Source organism: Melozone crissalis, unplaced genomic scaffold (genome assembly GCF_028551555.1).
Source record: "Melozone crissalis strain CALT ecotype California unplaced genomic scaffold, PUWL_Pcris_2 ptg000156l_1, whole genome shotgun sequence".
Taxonomy (NCBI): Eukaryota; Metazoa; Chordata; class Aves; order Passeriformes; family Passerellidae; genus Melozone; species Melozone crissalis.
Window position 1 is genome coordinate 840,936 of NW_026535927.1, and position 23,190 is coordinate 864,125.

General features: G+C 46.0%; 1 protein-coding gene across 1 annotated transcript in view; it reads left to right on the forward strand.

Moving 5' to 3' along the window:
- Positions 1–23,190, forward strand: part of LOC128948763 (CUB and sushi domain-containing protein 2-like) — a gene marked incomplete at its 3' end in the record, with an annotated part of 56,266 nt that overhangs the window by 16,332 nt on the left and 16,744 nt on the right. The window contains exons 5-9 of the mRNA XM_054293527.1: positions 143–267; positions 3,450–3,571; positions 8,480–8,583; positions 14,932–15,044; positions 21,507–21,689. Coding sequence (XP_054149502.1) covers positions 143–267; positions 3,450–3,571; positions 8,480–8,583; positions 14,932–15,044; positions 21,507–21,689 — 647 coding nt within the window. The remainder of the gene's footprint in view (positions 1–142; positions 268–3,449; positions 3,572–8,479; positions 8,584–14,931; positions 15,045–21,506; positions 21,690–23,190) is intronic.

Consider the following 23,190-nt stretch of genomic DNA (forward strand, 5'->3'; position numbering starts at 1 on the left):
TCAGCATCTGGGGCAGACACAGCAGAAGGGAGGCAGAGCTGGTCCCTCCTCCCTTCCTGCTGGCTGCAGGGCCAGGGGATGGCCCTGGCCCCAAATCCTGGGGTGCAGGAGCAGGCTGATGTCCCCTGTGTCCCCTCTCCAGGCTGGGCTCCAGCATCCAGTTCTCCTGCAACGAGGGCTACGACCTGCAGGGCTCCAAGAGCATCACCTGCAAGAGAGTCAGCGACATCATTGTGGCCTGGAGCGACCACCGGCCTGTCTGCAGAGGTGAGGGCTCTGCCTGGCTGGATTTGGGGATTTTTGGGAATTCCCAGCTCCTTCCTGTCCCTTTTCCATCACCCATCCTGCCCTTGGGTCGAATCTCAGAATGGTTTGGGTTGGAGGGACATTGAGGACCATCCTGCTCCTTCCACTGTTCCTCCAAGCTGGCCTTGGACACTCCCAGGGATCCAGGGGGAGTCTGGCTGAATTTTGGGATTTTTAGGTATTCTAGTTCCTTCCTGTCCCTTTTCCATCATCCATCCTGCCCTCGGGTCGAATCTCAGAATGGTTTGGGTTGGAGGGATATTGAGGACCATCCTGCTCATTCCACTTGTCTTGGACACTCCCAGGGATTCAGGGGGAGTCTGAGGGAGCTCATCTTGGCTGGATTTTGGGATTTGTAGGAATTCCCAGCTCCTTCCTGTCCCTTTTCCATACCCATCCTCCCCTCAGGTCGAATAATCCCAGAATGGTTTGGGTTGGACAATCCTGCTCCTTCCACTGTCCCTCCATGCTGGCCTTGGACATTCCCAGGAATTTAGAGGGAATCTGAGGGGCTCAGTTTGGCTGGATATGGGGATTTTTGGGAATTCCCAGCTCCTTCCTGTCCATTTCTCACCCATCCTGCCCTCAGGTCATTCCTTGGCCAGGTCAGAGTCCCAGAGGGGTTTGGGTTGGGAGGAACCTTAAGGAAAATGTTGTTCCATGGGTAGGGAGACCTTCCCCATCCCAGGCTGGCCTTGGACACTTCCAAGGATGGGGCATCCAAATTTCTCTGGGAAATCTTCCTTAGGGCCTTCTCACCCTCACTTTAAAGGTTTTTTCAGCCCCTGTTTCTGCACCTCCTTTTCCCCTCACAGACTCCTCCATGAATATCCCTAAATCCCTTCCTTTCTCTCTCTCCAGAACATTCTTTTAATTCAGGAATGTCAAACCTGAGCAGGATCACCCCTCTCCTCATCCCAGGTGTTTTCTCCCCTCTCCTCCTTCTCCTGTAAGAGGAAAGACAGGAATAAAACCTGGAAAAGCAGAGCTGGAGGGAGATTTTTAACTGGAAATGTGGAATTTTGGGGCTGTGCTTCCCCGGGAGCCTCATCCTGTGCCATGAGCCATCAGGGAATGGAATTTTTTTCTCATTTTTCCCATTTTGCCCTTGGCCATTTTGTTTTCATTCCCTCTCCGAAATGTCACATTGTGATATTTGTAATGCTAATAAAGAACAACTTGTAATATTTTTAATTGAATCCCTTTAAAGCTCTTAAAATCATAAATAGGGTTTTTTTTCCCCCGGTTCTTTTTTTCTTTAATTTCATCTGCAGATTTTTTCAAGGCTTTGGAATCCCATGTAATTCTTGAAACAAGCCTGGAATAAATTGAATCAGTGTAAGAGGATATTTGGCATAAATATGTGACACTGTAAAGGAAATTTATGGTGTCCTCCCACAAGAGATAAGAAAGGATTTGCCAGCATTATTCTGTTTCTGTGAATCAACTTAATTTTTTTAGCTGCTGACTTTCATATTTTGGGGGTTTTTTTTCTATTTAAAAAGTTTCAATTTTATTTCAGCTTTCTGCCAATTTTTCTCCCAGTTTGTGCCATTTTTTAAAATTGTGTTTCTCTCAAATTCTCCAGTCAGTCACAGATTTTAACCCCTTGGGCTTCAATAATTTTTTAATCTCCAGTGAGAAAACTTTGGGGGAAAGTTCTCTTCCCACAGCTTGGCCAGGAGATGATTTTCTGTATTTTACAAAGAAAAAAAACCTTTGCAGACTCCAAAAATGCAAATACATCTCCAAAATTAAATAATACATTTAAATAAATAAATAAACTTCAACAATAAATTAATTTTGAGGCTCTATCACAGCAGAGGCTATTTCCAGAACCAGGATGTTTTTCCCCACCTTTTTTTTGTGGAATATTTCAGCTAAATATTACATCAAAGGCATTCCACAGGCAAAATTTTCCCTGCTTAAGCACTTTTTCCAGTTTTTCCTTTACCTGAGGTGTTTTGAAGATGCAGAGCTGAGTTGCCACCTTAGTTCTGAGCCCACAGAAGGAAACCAGCTGATAAATACTTAATAATGACCTAATAAATCCTGGCTGTGCAGTGTTTTGGGGGTTTGATGTGCAGGAAGAAAGGGAATGGGGTTTTTTGGGAACATCAGGAAGGAGTTGTGTCATTCCTGGCCTGGATGGGGAAGGGTTTTTGTGAGGGGAAAAAAGGAAATAAATCAATGTGAGCATAGAGAGTTGGGTGTTGGTCTGAGGGGAAGTGGGAACAAGGATTGATGGAATTGGGGTTTGGTGGGATCAGGGTTTGTTGGGATCATGGGTTGATGGGATTGGGGTTTATTGGGATCATATTTGGGTATGATCAGGAGTTGTTGGGATCAGGTTTGGGTGAGATCAGGGTTTGCTGGGATCAGGGGTTTTTGGGATCAGGGTTTGTTCAGATCAGGAATTATTTGGATCAGGTTTGGGTTGGTTCAGGAGTTGCTGGCATCAGGGTTTTATGGGTTTGGGGTTGTTGGGATCATGGATTGTTGGGGAATTAGGTTTGATGGGATCAGAGGTTGATGGGATCGGAGGTTGTTGGGATTAGATTTGGGTGAGACAGGGTTGTTGGGATCTGGGTTTGATGGGATCAGGGTTTGATGGCATCAGGCATTGATGGGATCAGGTTTGGGTGAGATCAGGGATTGATGGGATCAGGATTTTATGGGATCAGAGGTTGTTGGGATCACGGATTGTTGGGATCAGGTTTGGGTGAAATCAGGGTTTGTTGGGATCAGAGGTTGATGGGATTAGAGATTGTTGGCATCAGGCATTGATGGGATCAGAGGTTTTATAGGATCAGGGTTTGATGGGATCAGGGACTATTAGGATTGGGGCTTGGTGGGGTCAGTGATTGATGGGATCGGGGTTTGATGAGATCAGTGATTGATGGGGTCAAGGTTTGATGGGATCAGGGGTTTTTGGGATCAAGGGTTGATGGCCCCACTCCTCACAGAGAAACCCCTCATTTTCACCACCCGGGTGTAAAAAAGGAGCAGTGTAGGCCGTGAAAACACCAACTTCTCCATTTTTTCCCCCCTCTTCCCTTTTCCACCTCCTCCCACCTCCATCCCAAGCTCATCCCTCCTCCTGCCCCCCCAGCAGCGCTGAGTGTCCCCGTTTGTGTCCCCAGCCAGGATGTGTGACACGTACCTGCGCGGGCCCAGCGGCGTCATCACGTCCCCCAACTACCCCGTGCAGTACGACAACAACGCCTACTGCGTGTGGGTCATCACCGCCCTCAACCCCGCCAAGGTGAGCTGGGGGGCTTGGCTGGACAGACGGACACTCAGGGGTCACCTCGTCACCCTGCACAACCCCTGAGTGAGGAAGCACTGAGGGAGCTGGGGGGCTTGGCCTGGACAGATGGACACTCGGGGGTCACCTCGTCACCCTGCACAACCCCTGAGTGAGGAAGCACTGAGGGTGCTGGGGGGCTTGGCCTGGACAGATGGACACTCGGCGGTCACCTCGTCACCCTGAACAACCCCTGAGTGAGGAACCACTGAGGGAGCTGGGGGGCTTGGCCTGGACAGATGGACACTTGGGGGTCACCTCATCACCCTCCACAACCCCTGAGTGAGGAGCCACTGAGGGAACTGGGGGGCTTGGCCTGGACAGATGGACACTCGAGGGTCACCTCGTCACCCTGAACAACCCCTGAGTGAGGAACCACTGAGGGAACTGGGGGGCTTGGCCTGGACAGATGGACACTCGGCGGTCACCTCGTCACCCTGAACAACCCCTGAGTGAGGAACCACTGAGGGAACTGGGGGGCTTGGCCTGGACAGATGGACACTTGGAGGTCACCTCATCACCCTCCACAACCCCTGAGTGAGGAGCCACTGAGGGAACTGGGGGGCTTGGCCTGGACAGATGGACACTCGGGGGTCACCTCATCACCCTCCACAACCCCTGAGTGAGGAGCCACTGAGGGAGCTGGCCTGGACAGAAGGAGACTCAGGGGTGACCTCATCACCCTCCAAAGCTCCTGAAAGGTGGCTGTGCTTCTGGGCCCTCAGTTTGGGAAGGATGTTGGGACTCTTGAGCTCATCCAGAGGGGTTCAGAAACCCTCAGAGGGGTCACCTCATCACCCTCCACAGCCCTGAAAGGTTCCCTTGCTTCTGGGCCCTCAGCTTGCAAAGGACATTGGGAGCTCATCCAGAGAGGCTGGGAACACAAACCCTGTGAGGAACCACTGAGGGACAAAAGGAGGCTCAGGGGTGCCCTCATCACTCTCTGCAGCTCCTGAAAGGTGCCTGTGCTTCTGGACTCTCAGTTTGGGAGGATTTTGGGACTCTTGAGCTGATCAGAGGGGCTGGGAGCACAAACCCTGTGAGGAACCCCGGAGGGAGTTGGGGGTGTTTGTCCTGGACAAAAGGAGGCTTAGGGGTGCCCTCATCACCTTCCTGAGAGGTGCTTGTGCTTCTGGGCCCTCAGTTTGGGAGGGATGTTGGGATTCTTGAGCTGGGGAACACAAACCCTTTGAGGAACCACTGAGGGAGCTCAGCCTGGACAAAGGGACACTCAGGGGTCACCTCATCACCCTCCACAACCCCTGAAAGGTAGCTGTGCTTCCAGACAATTCCAGACACGTCCAAACAATTCCAGACACCTCCAGGCCCATCCAAACACTTCCAAAACATCCAGAGACATCCAGACACTTCCAAACAGATCCAGACACATCCAGATGCTTCCAAATACTTCCAGACACATCCAAGGACATCCAGGAACATCCAGACAAATCCAGACACCTCCAAACATACCCATGCACATCGAGATACATCCAAACAAATGCAGACAATTCCTGACACATCCAGACTCATCCAAACACATCCAGACACTTCCAAACTCATCCAGATACTTCCAGACATGTTCAGACTCACCCAGACATTTCCAAACTCATCCAGACGCTTCCAAACTCATGCAGATACTTCCAGACACATCCAAACTCATCCAGACACTTTCAAACACATCCAGACACTTTAAACACATCCAGACCCCTCCACTATCCCAGGTTGCTCCAAGCCCTTTCCACTTTGGGATCCAGAGGGAAACCTTTTCCAGCCCCTCCTCGCTCTCACATTCGGGGTTTTTTCAGCCCCCCAGGCTCAGTTTCTGTCCCCACACACTCTTCCCTGTGTTTTCCCAGCTGTCCTGAAATCCCTGCCCTTCCCTCCCTGCTGAAGGCTCGTTTAGTTCAGGGTTGTAATTAAAAGTGAGTGTAATTATTTGCAATCGAAGCCCCTTTGATATCTGGTGTGGGGAGGTGCCCAGCTCATCGGGGCAGGGAGGCTGTGCCAGGAATGCTGATTTTTCCCAATTTTTTCCCCTTTATCCAGCAGGATTTCAGCCCCCAAGGGCAGAGGAGTGAGGTTTGGGTCTATCTCATGCTATTTATGCAGCATTGTGAATTTATTGACATTTTTGCACTGGTTTAAATTTAAATATGAGCCCTGGCTCTCCTTGTAATGGGGTGAGACTGGAAAAAGCTGTGAGGGCACCAAACAATTCCCATTGCCAGGGGAAAATGGACAGGGATTGATCATTCCCAGGCCAGGGCTGTCATACCTGTACATAAATGAGATTGGAATTGGTCAAATCCATCCATTTTCAGATTTCCCAACAAGGAACTGCAGGTTCTGCTCTGTCATCCACAGAAATACGGAAATTTGTCAGCTGTGAGAGGAGATCCCTTTGCCTTTGAAATGATAAATAGCTTTAATTAATTCAATTAATGTCAATTTTTGAAGGATTTTTTGAGGTGTTTGGGTGTTTCAGTGTCGTTTACAGGGAGGGAAAACCTAAAGCAAGGAAGAAAAGCACCAAATCCTTTGGGAAGTCCACAGCTCTCCCTGCTTTCCTAAATCTTAAAGGAGATTGGAATTGGTCAAATGCATTAATTTTAAGATTTCCCAGCTTGGATCAGAGATTCCACAGCACAAGGAACTGCAGGTTCTGCTCCATCCTGCACTGAAATTTGGAAATTTTTGAGCTGTGAGAGGAGATCCCATTGCCTTTGCCTTTGAAATGATAAACAGCTTTAATTAATTCAATTAATGTCAGGTTTTGAGGGATTTTTCTTGGGTTTAGGTGTTTCAGTGTCGTTTACAGGGAGGGAAAACCTCTCCTGAAGCAGGGAAGAAAAAATCAGCAACCCCTGTGGGAAGGCCACAGCTCTCCCTGCTTTCCTAAATCCTAAAGGAGATTGGAATTGGTCAAATCCATTAATTTTAGGATTTCCCACCAAGGAACCGCAGGTTCTGCTCCATCATCCCCAGAAATATGGAAATTTGTCAGCTGGAAGAGGAGATCCCATTGCCTTTGAAATGATAAATAGCTTTAATTAATTCAATTAATGTCACTTTTTGAAGGGATTCTTTTGGTTTTAGGTGTTTCATGGTAGAAACTTTAATTTCCAGGTTGGGAAAAGCTCTCCTGGAGCAGGGAGGGTTGGGAGGAAAGCACCAAATCCTTTGGGAAGGTCACAGCTCTCCCTGCTTGTCCCTCATGGATGATCCCAGCATTTCCTGGCTGAGGGAAGGATTTGGGATGAATTACTTCCAATAATTCCCATAAAATACTTGGAAAGAATATTTTGTAATTTTTTTTTTTGTAATCTTTTCATGGTCTCAGTGGTTTTTTGATCAGCTCCTGCTCCATGGAGCTTTGGAAGAAGCAGGGAGCTGAATTTAGGAATTATTTGCAAGTCTTCTGCTCTATATTTGTTAAAAAAAGAGCCTGAGACCCACTGAGCCCCAAAATCCCCTCCAAATTTACAATTTTCCCCTCAAAATTGGGAATTTTGCATCCACAGGGCTGAGGCCTCCTCACTGACAAATTGGGATTTTTTTCCACTGCAGATTGGGGACATCAAAACCTCTTTTGGGAATATTCTGGGGTTTTTTTAGCTGGGCCCTGGTGCTTTGGGAATTAATTCCAACCACAGTGGGGAAAAGAAATCTCTGGGGAGCTGAGAAATGCATATGATAATTGGGGAATTTGCATAAAAGCTATTTCTGGCCTTTTTTTTGACACAATGGATGTTGCTGGTTGAGGTTTCTCCTGGGGTTATTCCCAAAAAAAGCCACGTCCAAGCTGATGGAGGGAGAAGGGGATGATTTATCCCAAAAGGAGGGGGAAATTCTGGACCCTGAGGGCAGGGAAATGAGGAATGAGCTTGGAAAGCTTCAGGTTAGAGCCGCTGGAGTGAATTATTGTGGATTTTTCTCCTCAAAATGTGACTGAACTTCCAATCACTTCGGAATCAGGAGTTTCATCTCATTTTCCCATTTTCCTGGCTTTGCTGTCACTTTAGCGGTTCCAGGTTTGGGGGTTCTGTGGCTCTCTGGCTCTTTAACAAATCAGTAAATAATTTAATTAAATTATTGCATTTCCAACTTTCAGAGCAAAAAAACCCAGGAAAATAGGTAAATAAATACAATATTTAAAAAATAAAAAAACAGGAAATGGGGAAATAAATACAATATTCAACACAAAAACAAACCAGGAAATGGGTAAATAAATACAATATTAAAAAAAACAAACCAGGAAAATGGATAAATAAATACAATATTAAAAAAAAACCCAGGAAAATGGGTAAATAAATAAAGTGGGTAAATAAACACAATATTTAAAAAAACAAACCAGGAAAATGGGTAAATAAATAAAATGGGTAAATAAACACAATATTAAAAAAACCCAAAAATACGCAAAAAAACACAATAACAAAAAAACCAGGAAAATGGATAAATAAATACAATGTTCAAAAAAAGAAAAAGGAAAATAGGTAAATAAATACAAGCTTGTAAAGCTTCAGGTTAGAACTGCATGAGCTGCTGTTCTGTTACTTCAGCAGATCCAGGTTTGGGGTGTTGGTGGCTCCCTGGCTCTTTAACAAAAATCATCAATAAATATAAATCATCAATAAATATAAATCATTAAATAATTAAATTAAATTAATTACATTTCCAGATTTCAGAGAAAAAAAAAACCAAAAAAACCCCAAAAAACCCAAAAAAACCTAACAAAAAACCAAGAAAAACCACCCAACTTTTTGGGATGTTTTGGAGATTTCGATGCTCTTGGGAGCTGCTGCGGGATCCACGAGCAGGGCTTGGTGTTAATTGATGAATTAATTGTGTTAATTGTGTCTTTGGCAGGTGATCAAACTCACCTTCGAGGAGTTCGAGCTGGAGAGAGGCTACGACACCCTGACAGTGGGGGATGGAGGCCAGGTCGGAGACCAGAAATCCGTGCTCTATGTGTGAGTACCAATTCCTCAATTCCCTCTTGTGGGATTGCACCTGGCCAGGTGGGGCTGAGGGTTTAGGATGCAGGGATCCAGTGGGTTTTGGGGCTGGTTGTCACTTTGGGGACAGAAAATTGGATTTCCTTAAATTGTTCCCTCTGTGCTTTGTGTGTGAGTGGCAGAATGCACCTGCCCAGGTGAGGCTGGAGGGCTTGATATGCCAGGATCCAGTGGGTTTAGGGCTTTTTTTCAGTGGTTTTCTGTCACTTTGGGGACAGAGAATTGTCCCCTCTGTGCACTAGGTGTCAGTACCAATTCTCTCCTGCAGGAATGCACCTGGCCAGGTGGGGCTGAGGGTTTAGGATGCAGGGATCCAGTGGGTTTGGGGCTGGTTGTCACTTTTGGGACAGAAAATTGGATTTCCTTAAATTGTCCTATCTGTGCTTTATGTGTGAGTACCATCCTGCAGGATTGCACCTGGCCAGGTGGGGCTGAGGGCTTGGGATGCCAGAATCCAGTGGGTCTAGGGATATTTTTTTTGGTGGTTTTCTGTCACTTTGGGGACAGAAAATTGTCCCCTCTGAGCTGTATGTGTGAATTCCAATTCCCCAGTTTTCTCCTGCAGGAATGCACCTGGCCAGGTGGGGCTGAGGGTTTAGGATGCAGGGATCCAGTGGGTTTGGGGCTGGTTGTCACTTTTGGGACAGAAAATTGGATTTCCTTAAATTGTCCCATCTGTGCTTTATGTGAGAGTACCAGAATGCACCTGGCCAGGTGGGGCTGAGGGTTTAGGATGCAGGGATCCAGTGGGTTTTGGGGCTGGTTGTCACTTTGGGGACAGAAATTTGGATTTCCTTAAATTGTCCCATCTGTGCTTTATGTGTGAGTCCCAAAATGCACCTGGCCTGGGGCTGCAGGGATCCAGTGGTTTTGGGGCTTTTTTTTTTAGTGGTTTTCTGTCACTTTGGGGACAGAAAATTGTCCCCTCTGAGCTTTATGTGTGAGTTCCAATTCCCCCCTGCAGGAATGCACCTGTACCTGCATGGCTTGGCATGCAGGGATCTGGTGGGTTTGGGGCTGGTTGTCACTTTGGGGACAGAAAATTGGATTTCCTTAAATTGTTCCCTCTGTGCTGTATGCGTGAGTAGCAGAATGCACCTGCCCAGGTGAGGCTGGAGGGCTTGATATGCCAGGATCCAGTGGGTTTAGGGCTTTTTTTAAGTGTTTTTTTGTCACTTTGGGGGCAGAAAATTGTCCCATCTGTGCTAAATGTGTGAGTTCCAATACCCCAATTTTCTCCTGAGGGAATGTACCTGGCCAGGTGCAGCTGAGGGCTTGGCACACAGGGATCCAGTGGTTTTAGGGCTTTTTTAAGTGGTTTTTTGTCACTTTGGGGACAGAAAATTTTCTTTTCTGTGCTTCACGTGTGAATACCAATTCCCCAATTTTCTCCTGTGGGAATGCACCTGGCCAGGTGAGGTTGTGGGCTTGGGATGCAGGGATCCAGTTTTAGGGCTTTAAGGTTTACTTTTAGGGTTTTAGAGTTTTTTTAAGTGGTTTTCTGTTACTTTGGGGACAGAAAATTGTCCCCTCTGTGCTTTATATGTGACTACCAATTCCCCAATTCTGTCCTGCAGGAATGCACCTGGCCAGGTGGTGCTGATGCAAATTTGGAATATGTGAGACTGAGCAAAGTGCAGTGCCTGGAATCTTTTCCCAGGAAGTTTTCAGTAAATTCCTGCTGCTAATCCTTCCTGGGATATATTTTTATTTTTAATAATCTGGGAGGATGAATTGAAAAGTAATGAAATGGGAGAGCGTTGTGAGGACCACAGTGCTAATTAATGTGCTTGAAAATCCATGGATCACTTTTCCCAGAGTTTTCTGCCCACTCTTAGCTGGATTATTCAGGAATAATACCTGGATACAAAGTGAGGTTTCTTTGGAAGAATCAAAATGCAGCAACTCCTGTCAAAGGCAATAATTCCAATTTTTTTCCTTGGTTGTTGAGGAGCTCAGCCCTGCTGCCTTCCCAATCAAGGAATGCACTTGAGGGGAGATGCAGAGCAGCAAATTCCACCCCAAACTGAGCTGGGAAGGATTTTTTCCAGGCTCATTCCCAAATGAAAATGGGAGCAGAACAGATTTTTAGGCTGTAGGAATTTAATTTTCTGAATTAACAAGGACTCAAATCAATCCCCCACCCCAGCTTGTTCAAAGTGGGGTGGCAAAAGATGCAGAAAGCTTTGAAGCTCCTTTTCCTGGTGTTTTTTTTCCTCTTGGAGTGTTCCTCATTCCTGCCTGGCTGCTGCTTCAATAAATAAACTGAGAATCAACAATAACACTCCTGAACATCTCTGGGATGCAAAACAGGCACTAAAACAAGATCACTTCTTCATTTAACAGCACCCTGAGATCAATAAAATCCTGCTGCAGGTCAGGGAAATCAGAGCAGAGGGGGGGGCAGAGCTTGGCTGGGATTGTGATTGCAGGAAAAACAAAACAAAAACCACTCTAGGTTCAGAGCCTGGGCATGGTGTCCCTGTCCCTGGGGCCTGTGAGGGACAGGGACAGGGCCTGGATGGGCAGGACAGGTCTGTGATGCCCAGGGAGGCCCCATTTCCCTGAGATCCCTGTCCTGGAGAGGAGCTGGAACCTGGCAGGGAGCGGAGTTGATGTCACCTGCACTGAGGGGTGACACAGAATCCTGGGATGGTTTGGGGTAGAAGGACCTTAAAGCTCATCCAGCCATGACAGGGACACCTTCCACTGTCCCAGGCTGCTCCAAGCCTGTCCAGCCTGGCCTTGGGCCCTGCCAGGGATCCAGGGGCAGCCACAGCTTCTCTGGGCACCCTATGCCAGGGCCTGCCCACCCTCACAGCCAGGAATTCCTCCCCAAAATTGTCGCAGACATTTTTTCACAGAAATCCTTTCTTTCAGATTTCTGCATTTTCTGGGAAGCTGAGGGCCCCAGAAGAAGAATGTAAACAATTGTTATCAGCTGCTGTGGAATGTAACAGGGACACCTTGATTGGCTCATGTTTGTATGTTTATAATTGAGGGCCAATCACAAGAGCAAGCCAGGGGACCGAGTCCCTGGGCACAACTTTGTTTTGGATTCTTTCTTTCTATTCTTAGCTTAGCAGCATCTGCAAACTTCTCTCTTTATTCTATTTAGTATAGTCATAATGTATTTTATATCATATATCAATAAATCCAGCCTTCTGATCAAGAAACAAAATTCATCGTCTCTCTCACCAGCAGCGACCCACTCAGGCGCTGTAACACCAAAATCCCACCCAATTCTCCAATTTTCCACTTTGAATCCATTCCCCCTTGTCCTGGCACTGCAGTTCTGGTACTGAGTCCCTCTCCAGCTCTCCTGGCAGGAGCTGTGAGGGCTCCACTCAACATTCCCTAATCCAGGCTAAACATTCCCAATTCTCCCAGCTTGGATCGCATCCCTCCTCTGGCAGGAGCAATTTCTTCCCCAAATCCTACCCAATTCTCCCCTTTTCCAGTTAGAATTTGTCCTGGCCCTGCAGTTCCTGGTGCTGAGTCCCTCTCCAGTTCTCCTGCAGCTCCCAGGATGCTGAGGAGGCTCCACTCAACTTTCCCTTCTCCAGGCTGAACATTCCCAGCCTGGATCCTGTCCCTTTGTGAGCCTCACATCCCTCCTCTGGCAGGAGCAATTTCTCCCCCAAATCCCACCCAATTCTCCCCTTTTCCACTTTGAATCCCTTCCCCCTTGTCCTGGCACTGCAGTTCCTGAAGCTGCTGTGAGGGCTCCACTGATCTTTCCTTCTCCAGGCTGAGCATTCCCAACTCTCCCAACCTGGATCACATCCCTCCTCTGGCAGGAGCAATTTCTCCCCCAAATCTCACCCAATTCTCCCCTTTTCCCAGTTTGAGTTCATTCCCCCTTGTCCTGCACTGCAGTTCCTGAAGCTGCTGTGAGGGCTCCACTCAACCTTTCCTTCTCCAGGCTGAACATTCCCAACTCCCCCAGCCTGGCTTCTGTCCCTTTATCAGCTTCACATCCCTCCTCTGTCAGGAGCAATTTTTTCCCAAAATCCCACCCAATTCTCCCCTTTTCCCAGTTTGAGTTCATTCCCCCTTGTCCTGCACTGCAGTTCCTGGTGCTGACAGGAGCTGTGAGGGCTCCGCTCAACCTTTCCTTCTCCAGGCTGAACATTCCCAGCCTGGCTCCTGTCCCTTTATCAGCCTCACATCCCTCTGCTCCAGCAATTCCCTGTCCCCTTCTGCTGAGTTTACTTTTATCCAGGAGCCTTTCAAGTGCTGCTATTGTAGCTGGGGCCAGACCCAACCCAGAGCTGAACACATCGATTGGGATTTATTTAAACCCTGCAGAAAAGATAAAAAAAAAAAAAAAACCTCTCACCCCTCTCCACTTGCTGTTAATTTCTGAATTTCTCGCAGATAATACCTGAGCAGAAACAGGATAATCACAACATTAAACACAGGCAACACAAGAGCCCTGCTCCTGGAATAATCATCCCACCCACGCAAACGCTGCTCCTGGGAAGGGAGGCAGGAGCTGAGCTCCATCTGCCTGTGCCAAAGATGCTCCTGTGGGTGTGGGGGATAAAGCTCTGTAGCTGTGCTGAGGTGATTAATCCCAGAGGCTGAATGAGCCTCGTTAATAGGGGGAGATACCAATGATATTTCCCTCAATCTCAGCCCTCCTGGGAGGATGCTGAGGGGAAGGCAGAGCCCTGATCCTGCTGGGATTAGTGGCACTTCTCAGGGGCTCAGGGGTGTTCTGCACGTTTGGATTCTCAGGGGTGTTCAGCACGTTTGGATTCTCAAAGGCTCACAGGGTTTTCAGCCCATTTGGGGCTCCTGCTGGTGATGAGGTCTCTGCTGTTGAGATGACCCCAAGGTGTTGGAAAGTCTCTTTTTCCCCACCCTGAGACCCAAGAAGAAGTCAGGATTCCTTGGTTCTCCTTCTCAAGGCTGTTTATTTTTCCTTATCTGTCTGGCAGGTCAGGTTGTGGCGCAGTCCCTGCCCTTGGATTGGTGTTAGCTTTTTATACTAAGAACTATGTGTACTTTATTTACAATTACTTTCCAATACCTATCACCTATGTTAGACAGTGAGCTTCTACCTTAAACCAATCTAAAAGTGCCGATATCACAGTAGAAGATTGAGGCCAAGAAGAAGAAGGAGAAGGACAGATCACACCCAGATTCCTCCATCTTGCCTCTTGAACCCCCATTCTAAAAACTTTAAAATTCTACATATTCACCCTGTGATAAATTCACTATCATTCTACTCAAACTCTTGTGGCTTTTAAATCTTCACAAAGTTGGTAATTGTTTCCATGGGCTAAAATCAAAGGCTCAGGTGTTTGTGACTCCGTGCCAAGGTCTCTGTGCCCCCTGCCAGTGTCTGGAACGACCCAGGGCAGCCAGAGGAGTGTTCTGGATTCCGACACTCTGTGTGCTTTTTTTCCTTTCCTAGAAACTTCTCTCAGTGCAGCAATGGAGCAGGGAACGGATGGAAAGTCATTTTCTGTGCCCCTGCAAACTGCTGCGAGGGCAGTTCAGGGGATTCAGTCACTCAGGGCTCACTTTGGCTCCTGGGAATTTGATTTGTTTGCTGATGTTTGCCTCAGCGAGCAGGGAAACGATTCCTTTGGCTGCTGGGTGATCTGATCCAACAACAGCAGGGAATTGTAATTATTGCACTGAGGGTGGTGGGGCAAGACTGAACATGGAAGGATTTTCACCAGGCTCCAAAATCTCCCAGGTTTTTGGGGTGATTCTTAATTAGTTTGGCATTTCCTTCTCCTGCAGAGTCCTTTATTTGAGGGTGGTGAATCTGAGGCCACTTTGAGGCTGTTTTTATTCTATTATTATGTATTCTATTATATTTTTATAATCATACAATATTTATATATTATTTATAATTATATAATATTTTACATTATATTATGTATTTTTATTATATCTTTATTATATTATCATATTATCAATTATGTAATATGTTGTTATTTATATTAATTATTAATTAATTAATCATTATAATTATATTTTATATTATGTTATATTATGTTGTATTATGTAATATTATGTTATGCTATACTTTATTTCAATTAATATATAATTTAATAATATTATAGTTTAATATATTATATTATTATGTCTTTATATTATCATATTGTTACTATTAATTTTATAATGCTAACAATATTTTATTACTATAATATATAATTTAATAACAGTATAATTTACCAATATATAATTAATATAAACATATAATATTTTAAATAATTATTATTTTAACTAATTTTTGTATATGATATAATTTTAATTTATTTTTCTTACTTATTTTTGCAGCCTGACAGGCACCACAGTCCCTGACCTCATTGTCAGCACCCAGCACCAGATGTGGCTCCTGTTCCAGACCGACAGTGTCAGCAACCTGCTGGGCTTCAAAGCCACCTACGAAGGTAACCCAGGCTCCTCCCTCCCAATTCCCCTTTTCCCAAAATATCAGGGACCAGCTGAGTGCAGGGACTGGGGAGAAAAGGGAGCTCCTCTAAATAAATCAAAAATCAGTGCAGGGACTGGGGAGAAAAGGGAGCTCCTCTAAATAAATCAAAAATCAGTGCAGGGACTGGGGAGAAAAGGGAGCTCCTCTAAATAAATCAAAAATCAGTGCAGGGACTGGGGAGAAAAGGGAGCTCCTCTAAATAAATCAAAAATCAGTGCAGGGACTGGGGAGAAAAGGGAGCTCCTCTAAATAAATCAAAAATCAGTGCAGGGACTGGGGAGAAAAGGGAGCTCCTCTAAATAAATCAAAAATCAGTGCAGGGACTGGGGAGAAAAGGGAGCTCCTCTAAATAAATCAAAAATCAGTGCAGGGACTGGGGAGAAAAGGGAGCTCCTCTAAATAAATCAAAAATCAGTGCAGGGACTGGGGAGAAAAGGGAGCTCCTCTAAATAAATCAAAAATCAGTGCAGGGACTGGGGAGAAAAGGGAGCTCCTCTAAATAAATCAAAAATCAGTGCAGATATTGGGGAGAAAAGGGAGCTCCTCTAAATAAATCAAAATGGGTGCAGGGACTGGGGAGAAAAGGGAGCTCCTCTAAATAAATCAAAGCTCTGCAGGTTTGTTTCTTTTTATTTTTTTCCTTAAGAGTTTCCTTTCCCATCCAACCTGAGTGAGGGCTGTCCCATTGCCATTTCAGGTGTTTTATTGGGAAAAAAGATGGGAATTTCAGCAACAGGTTGTGCCTGTGGGAAGGGATGGAATGGGGAATCTCTGGTTCCAGCAGGTCTCTGGTATCAGCTGCTTTAAACTGGGCTGTTTCAGGTGAAATCAAGGTTAATAAAAGTTAATATTGGGATTTTTTAAAAAAATCTTCCCAGAATGCAGCAAAATGTGAGTGCTCAAGTCTGGCCTAAGCTTGTGTTTGCTGCTGTCATGGGTGTTGGCGTGTTCTGACCCCATGTTGGGGTGGAACAGGATGGGCTTTAAGGCCTCTTCCAACCCAAACCAGTCTGGGATTCCCTGAAGGAGATAAAAAAGGATCTAAAGAGGAAACTCAGCAAGGAGGGGGTGAATTAAAAGGAAAAATCCCTTCCTGCCCCTCCCTGCCACCCAAAAACAGCAGAGCAGGTGCAGCACTGGGCCTGGCTTTGCTAGGACCAGCATCGCATTAAACCCTGTCCTGAGCTTTAGGCCAGGCTTAAACACCAGGAACCTTGGCAAAAAGAGCTCAAAGCCCTTCTGTGGCTCCTGCTTTGTGACAAACTCAAGCCATTAAATTTCATTTAATTTAAATTAAATTTAATTTAATGGGAGAGCAGAGCAACAGGGATGGAAACCCCTTGGCCTCCTCAGAGACCCCAACACCAACAAAACAGTGAGGCAGGAGATGCAGAACCTAAAATAAGATAAATCCAGGGCTGGATTCCCACCTGGATAATTGGCAAAAGAGCTGCAGGAAGCAGCAGCTCATCCCAGCAAAGTTTGAAAAAAAGAAAAATAAAATCCTTATTCCTTCTGCTGAAGAACTGGAGTTTATTCCAAGCAAGAGCATAAAGGTAAATCAATTGTATCAATTCCTGTGGTAAGATGAAAAAGTTTGATGAAAAGCAGAAAGGGCAGGGGAGGAAATCTCCACCTCCAGCCCTGCAGAGCTCCTAAGCCTCTTTAGCACCGTGGGGCTGAATTCCAGCTCTCCACAGCCAAAGCCTTGCTCAGCACTCCCCTGACAATAAACAGCTTTTAATCATCCCCTGCCTGCAGCAGGGGGCTCAGACCTGACTCAGCTCCTTCCCAATTCCAGCAGAAATCCAAATTAAATTAGTGTGGGAGCGCCCATAAATCTGGTTTTAATTTGAACTTCTGGCTTTCTATTAAAACAATGAGACAGTGAATTACAATTTGGCTTTGTTCTGGTTTTTGGTGGAGTTTTTTGTGATGTTTCTGTTCTTACCACAGCAATTTATAAAATTCATTTACATTTATGCTGTTGCTTGGCATAAACTCAGGTTCATCAGTAGAAGAAATAAAGGTTGAATGGGCTGGGAATTCTGCAGGAATATCCTGATGGATGTTGAAGGCACCAGCTCCAGGGCAAGGAGTTTTCCCAACAAATCACCCAATTTCATTCATTCTTGGAGGCAAAAACTAAAAGGCAACAGAAACACCCTCCTCTAAATTCCTACCTGACAGCATAAGCTTTAATTAATTAAACCAAGGTCATTTAAGTACAAAATCCTGTGTGTAAGGTAAAATCCTTTAGGCTGGAATGAGATAAAAATGGGATAATTTTCATTCATTCTTGGAGGCAGAAACTAAAATGCAACAAAAACACCCTGGTCTTGATTCCTCCATATTCTTACCTGACACCATTAGCTTTAATTAATTAATTAAGCCAAGGTCATTTAAGTACAAAATCCTGAGTGTGAGGTAAAATCCTTTGGGCTGGAATGAGATAAAAATGGGATCATTTTCATTCATTCTTGGAGGCAGAAACTAAAATGCAACAGAAACACCCTCCTCCCTAAATTCCTACCTGACACCATAAGCATTAATTAATTAAGCAAGTTCATTTAAGTACAAAACCTGTGTGTGAGGTAAAATATTTTCCTGGGTGTTTCCTGGCTGGGGATGAGATTTGTGGGGTTTCCACAGTCTCAAAAATCCTTCACCCTGTGGCTACCCCTTCCAGAAAACTGAGTTTGACTTGCTGGCAGCTCCAAAAATCCTCATTTTCCCTCAGAAAACCCCTCATTTTCCCTCAGAAAAAATCTTCATTTTCCCTCAGAACAATCTTCATTTTCCCTCAGAAAAAAAATCCTCATTTCCCCTCAGAAAAATCCTCATTTTCCTTCAGAAAAAAATCCTCATTTTCCCCTCAGAAAAATCCTTATTTTCCCCTCAGAAAAATCCTCATTTTCCCCAGAAAAATCCTCATTTTCCTTCAGAAATGATGCAGGCAAGAACAGGAATTCCCAGGGAGGAGCATCCTGGATTTGGGGAGGTGTGAGGGAGTTTTTTTTCTCATTCCTCACCCAATTTCCCACCCACCACCCTCAGCCAAACATCACAAAGAGCTCTGCAAAATTCCTGCTGCTACATTTTTCCCTCAGAAAATGCAGTTTTGACAAAAAATTTCCCCTTGTATGAATAATATTTGATGGAGAAAGCTGTGAAAGATTCATGTCAACTTGTTTCCTTTCAATAATGTCAAAACACTTGGTTTGGATGTTCTTGTTTAGTTTTGACTTTTATTATTCTAATGTGGAAGTGATTTTACTTTAAACATTCATCAGGAGGAATGTTTCAATCTTATTGAAGTAACATGTTTTGATATTTTTGAATCACTCCTTTTTTTTTTTAAATGGAACTTCTGCCCTGCTCAATATTTTATGGATTTTACTCCCTCACACAAAGAAATGCAGGAACCAGGGGATTTTTCTCAGGTCAAAAAATGGAATTGCCGAATAAATTCAATTTCCTGACCTCTGTGAGGTGATGAAACCTTCCAGCTGTGTTTGCCTGCTGCTGACAAGGAGAGGGTGGGAATTGGGAGCTCTAATTCCTCATTTTCCTCCCATTTTTAACCCACTTATTTGAGTTGGGGTCGTGCAGAGTGACAGGAAAGGGTGAGGAGGGAGGAGACCCTGCAGTGATGTCTTGATTCTCTCTCATCCAAGGGTCAAAATGCTGATTTTACCTCACTTGGCTGCATTTTTTCTGAGCTCCTGATGCCCTCAGCACATCCTGATTTTACTGATGCTGCACATTCCCAGTTCCCTTTGGAATTCCAGCTCTGGAAATTCTGCTTTTCCCCAAGCTGGAGCTGCTTGGTGCAGAATTCCTGTGATTCCCATCCCTGCAGGGCCACCAGCCCAAGCTGAGGGAAACATTTGGGGTTGGCTCTGGGGTTTTGGCATCTCTGACCCTTCTGGGAAGCTTCCGTGGCCTTCAGGAGGATGGGGCTGCCATGGCTCAGGCAGGAATTTTTTGTGTCCATTTGTGGAGTTTTGAGGCTGCCACGATGGGAATTTTTTGTGTCCATGTGTGGAATTTTGGGGCTGCCAGGATGGGGTCAGGCATAAATTTTTTGTGTTGGTGTGTGGAGTTTTGGGACTGCCAAAATTAGGAATTTTTTGTGTCCATGTATAGAAGTTTTGGGGCTGCCAGGATGGGAAGTTTTACGTCCATTCGGGGCTGCCATCATGGGAACTTTTTATGTCCATTTTTGGAGCTTTGGTGCTGCCATAATGGGAATTTTTTGTGTCCGTGTGTAGAAGTTTTGGGGCTGCCAAGATGGGAATTTTTAATATCCATTTGTGCGGGCATTTCAGGGCTGCCACAATGGGAATTTTTTATGTCGATGTGTAGAAGTTTTGGGGCTGCCAAGATGGCAATTTTTAATATCCATTTGTGCAGGCATTTCGGGGCTGCCAGGATGGGAATTTTTTGTGTTCATGTGTGGAATTTTGGGACTGCCAGGATGGGGTCAGGCAGGAACTTTTTGTGTCCGTTTGTGGAGGAGTTTCAGGGCTGCCAGGATGGGAATTTTTTGTGTCCATGTGTGGAATTTTGGGGCTGCCAAAATGGGAATTTTTATTTCCACTTGTGGAGTTTTAGGGCTGCCATCCCTGGCACTTGCTCACTGCATTTCCAGGTTCCAGGGTGTGGAAGGGAAGGGATGACAGCCAAGGGTGTTCTGAGTGGCAGCAGGGAGCATCCCCAGCCCCCAGGTCCCCATCAGACACGCTGATAAATGTTCCACATCCACTCCCTCCCATCCCAGCTCGTTGCTATTCCTTGAGTTTTCCAGCTGAATTTTCATTTCATGCTAAGCACTGTTGGCCTTGTGCGTTTTTTGAGGGGAGGAATGAACAGTTCAGTGCAGCTTTAACACCCAAAATTTTCATTTTCCATCCCTAATGTGCAAGTGCAGCTCCTAAACAGTCGGATTTGGAAAGTGTGCAGGAAGATCTGTAAATCCTGGCAATGTGCTTTCACTGAGAGGCAAAAAAACCTCAGCCTGTTTCATGAAAACTTTTAATATTAATTTATGTTAAATTATTTTGGGGATGCTTCATTAGCTAGCAGTGAGTTTTCAGCTCGAGATGCAGCAGAAGCTCCGTGACTTCTGCTCAAAATACACCTGGATGTGGAGTTGCCTGGAGCCAGAATAATAATGAGGGTGCTTGTTGTTATTCCAGCCAAATTGGGATATTAGAGGGAGTCATGCAAATCTCAGCTCCCGTGGTTTGCCTCTGTAAAGGAAGTGTCAGAAAAGAAATTTCCAATTTGGTGCAAGAAATTGGAAACGGGGAGGAAAAAGACAGCGAGACTGATCAGAGATGATGGGGATAAAAACCAGAGGAGTGTGGAGCAGATAAATAATGTGGGAACACTAAGGAAGAATGAAAGAATGAAGTTTTTGGGGCTAAAAACCAGAGGATTGGCAAAGGAGTGTGGGGCAGATAAACAATGTGGGAACACTCAGGAGGAATGAAATTTTTGGGGATATATCCAAAGGATTGGGAGTGGAAAGGAGAGTGGAGCAGGTAAATAATGTGGGGACACTAAAGAGGAATGAAGGAATGAAGTTTTTGGAGCTAAAAACCAAGAGGACTGGGAGAGGATTGAGCAGCAGATAAATAATGTGGAAATACTCAGAAAGAATGAAGTTTTTGGGGATAAATACAAAGGATTGGGAGTGGAAAGGAGAGTGGAGCAGATAAATAATGTGGGAACACTAAGGAGGAATGAAGGAATGAAGTTTTTGGAGCTAATAATGATCCAGGGCAGGGAGCCTTTTGGAAATGGGATTGAGGGGAGCAGGAGGTAACAGGAAATTGTGCCTGGGGTTTATTTGGAGTCCAAATCAGAGAGGGATTAACTCTGTGTGAATGGGAATGGGGTTTAGGAGAGAATCGGGGTTGGGATGCCACAACCTGTGGGGGCTTCACCAGCTGGGCCTCAGCCCCTTCCCCACACCCAAATTCTCTCTTCCAGCCCCTTCCCACACCCAGATTCTGTTTTCTCTCTTCCAACTCCTTCCCCACACCCAAACCCTGTGTTTTCTCTCTTCCAGCCCCTTCCCACACCCCAATCCTATGTTCTCTCTTCCAGCCTCTTCTCCACACCCAAATTTTGTGTTCTCTCTCTTCCAGCCCTTTCCTCACACCCAAATTCTTTCTTCCAACCCCTTCCCACACTCAAATCCTGTTTTCTCTCTTCCAGCCCCTTTCCTGCACCCAGATTCTCTGTTCCCTCTTCCAACACCCTGACCCTGTGTTCTTTCTCTTCCACCCTCTTCCCCACACCCAAATTCCTGTTTTCTGTCTTCCAACCCCTTCCCCACACCCAAATTCTCTGTTTTCTCTCTCCCAGCCCCTTCCCTCACCCAACCCCGTGTTGTTTTTCGTTGCAGAGATTGACCAGGGCAGCTGTGGGGACCCCGGCGTCCCCGCCTTCGGCCGCCGCGAGGGCTCCCGCTTCCGCCACGGCGACACCCTGCACTTCCAGTGCCAGCCCGCCTTCGAGCTCAAGGGCCACAAAAGCATCACCTGCCAAAAGAGCAGCCAGTGGTCTGCTCAGAAACCTGTGTGTGTTTGTAAGTGGGTCAGCAGTGCCCTGGGTGCCCTCTGAGGGGACACCGAGGTGGTGGCGCCTGCCCCGTGGCACCTTCAGCCAGCTTGGGGACAGGTTTGGGGTCTTCACTGGGCAGGGCAGGGGAGATTTGGGCTGTGCTGGGCTCCCCCTGCCTTGTCCTGAGGGAAAAAAATCAGCCCTTGGTGGTAGCACAGACAGGGCATGGCCAAGTTCCACATTTAAACGTGGAGTCTCTTTGTAGAGATGGATTTGGGCTGTGTTTGGTTCTCCCTGCCTTGTCCTGAGGGAAAAATCAGCCCCAGGTGGAGAGGACCCAGCAAATTCACAATTTAAACCTGGATTCTGTTTGTAGAGATTGATTTGGGCTGTGCTGGGTTCTCCCTGCCCTGAGAGAAAATGAAGTCCTTGGTGGCCAGCACAGACAGGACATGGCCAAATTCACAATTTAAACCTGGGGTCTCTTTGTAGAGATGGATTTGGGCTGTGGTGGGCTCTCTCTGCCTTGTCCTGAGGGAAAAATCAGCCCTTGGTGGACAGGACCCAGCAAATTCCAGATTTAAACCTGGATTCTCTTTGCAAAGAGAGATTTGGGCTGTGCTGGGCTCTCCCTTCCCTTCCCAGAGGGAAAATCAAATCCTTGGTGGCCAGCACAGACAAGACCCGGCCAAATTGACAATTTAAACATGGATTCTGTTTGCAAAGAGAGATTTGGGCTGTGCTGCCCTGCTCTGAGGGAAAATCAGTCCTTGGTGGCCTTGACACAGAAAGGACCCAGCAAATTCCAGATTTAAACTTGAATTCTCTTTGTAGAGAGAGATTTGGGCTCTTCAGTGCTCTCTCTGCCCTGCCCTGAGGGAAAATCAAGTCCTTGGTGGCCAGCACAGACAGGACACGGCCAAATTCACAACTTAAACCTGAATTCTCTTTTTACCCCCTCATTTTTTCCCTCATGATCCGACCCTCTCCAGGCTCCCTCCTGCTGGGCCTCAGTTTTACATTTGTTGCCCCATTCTCAGCAGGTTTGGGATATTCTGCTCTCTGTGGTGACTCAGGATCACATTTTGGGGTGGAAATGGGAGTTCTGCCCAGTCCCTGTGGGGTTTCAATGCTCTCAGTGTCCTCTGTAGATATATTGAGCAATTTGCTTTATTGCCCTGACAGGACCTTCCTGCAGGAATTTTCCCCAGAGTTTTCCCTCTGTTTCCCCCAGCTGGTGATAACCTCACTCTTCTTTTTATCTCCTTTTCTGCTTTTTTTAAATCTCCTTTTCTACTTTTGTTGGCTCTGTTAAAATCTGGGCCTTGTTGGAGCAGGGGAGTGAGGCTGAACCTGAAAAAAACCAGGAAAATGCAGTTGAGGGAGGGGAGAATGCAGAGGGAGAAAGCAAAAATGTTCTTTTTAGAAGTTCAGGTGCCAAACTGGGTGGAATTCCAGTGAAAATGTGGTGTGACAGGAGCTAATCCATGAAAAAGATGGAGCTGGGGGGGAAAAAAACAGGTTTT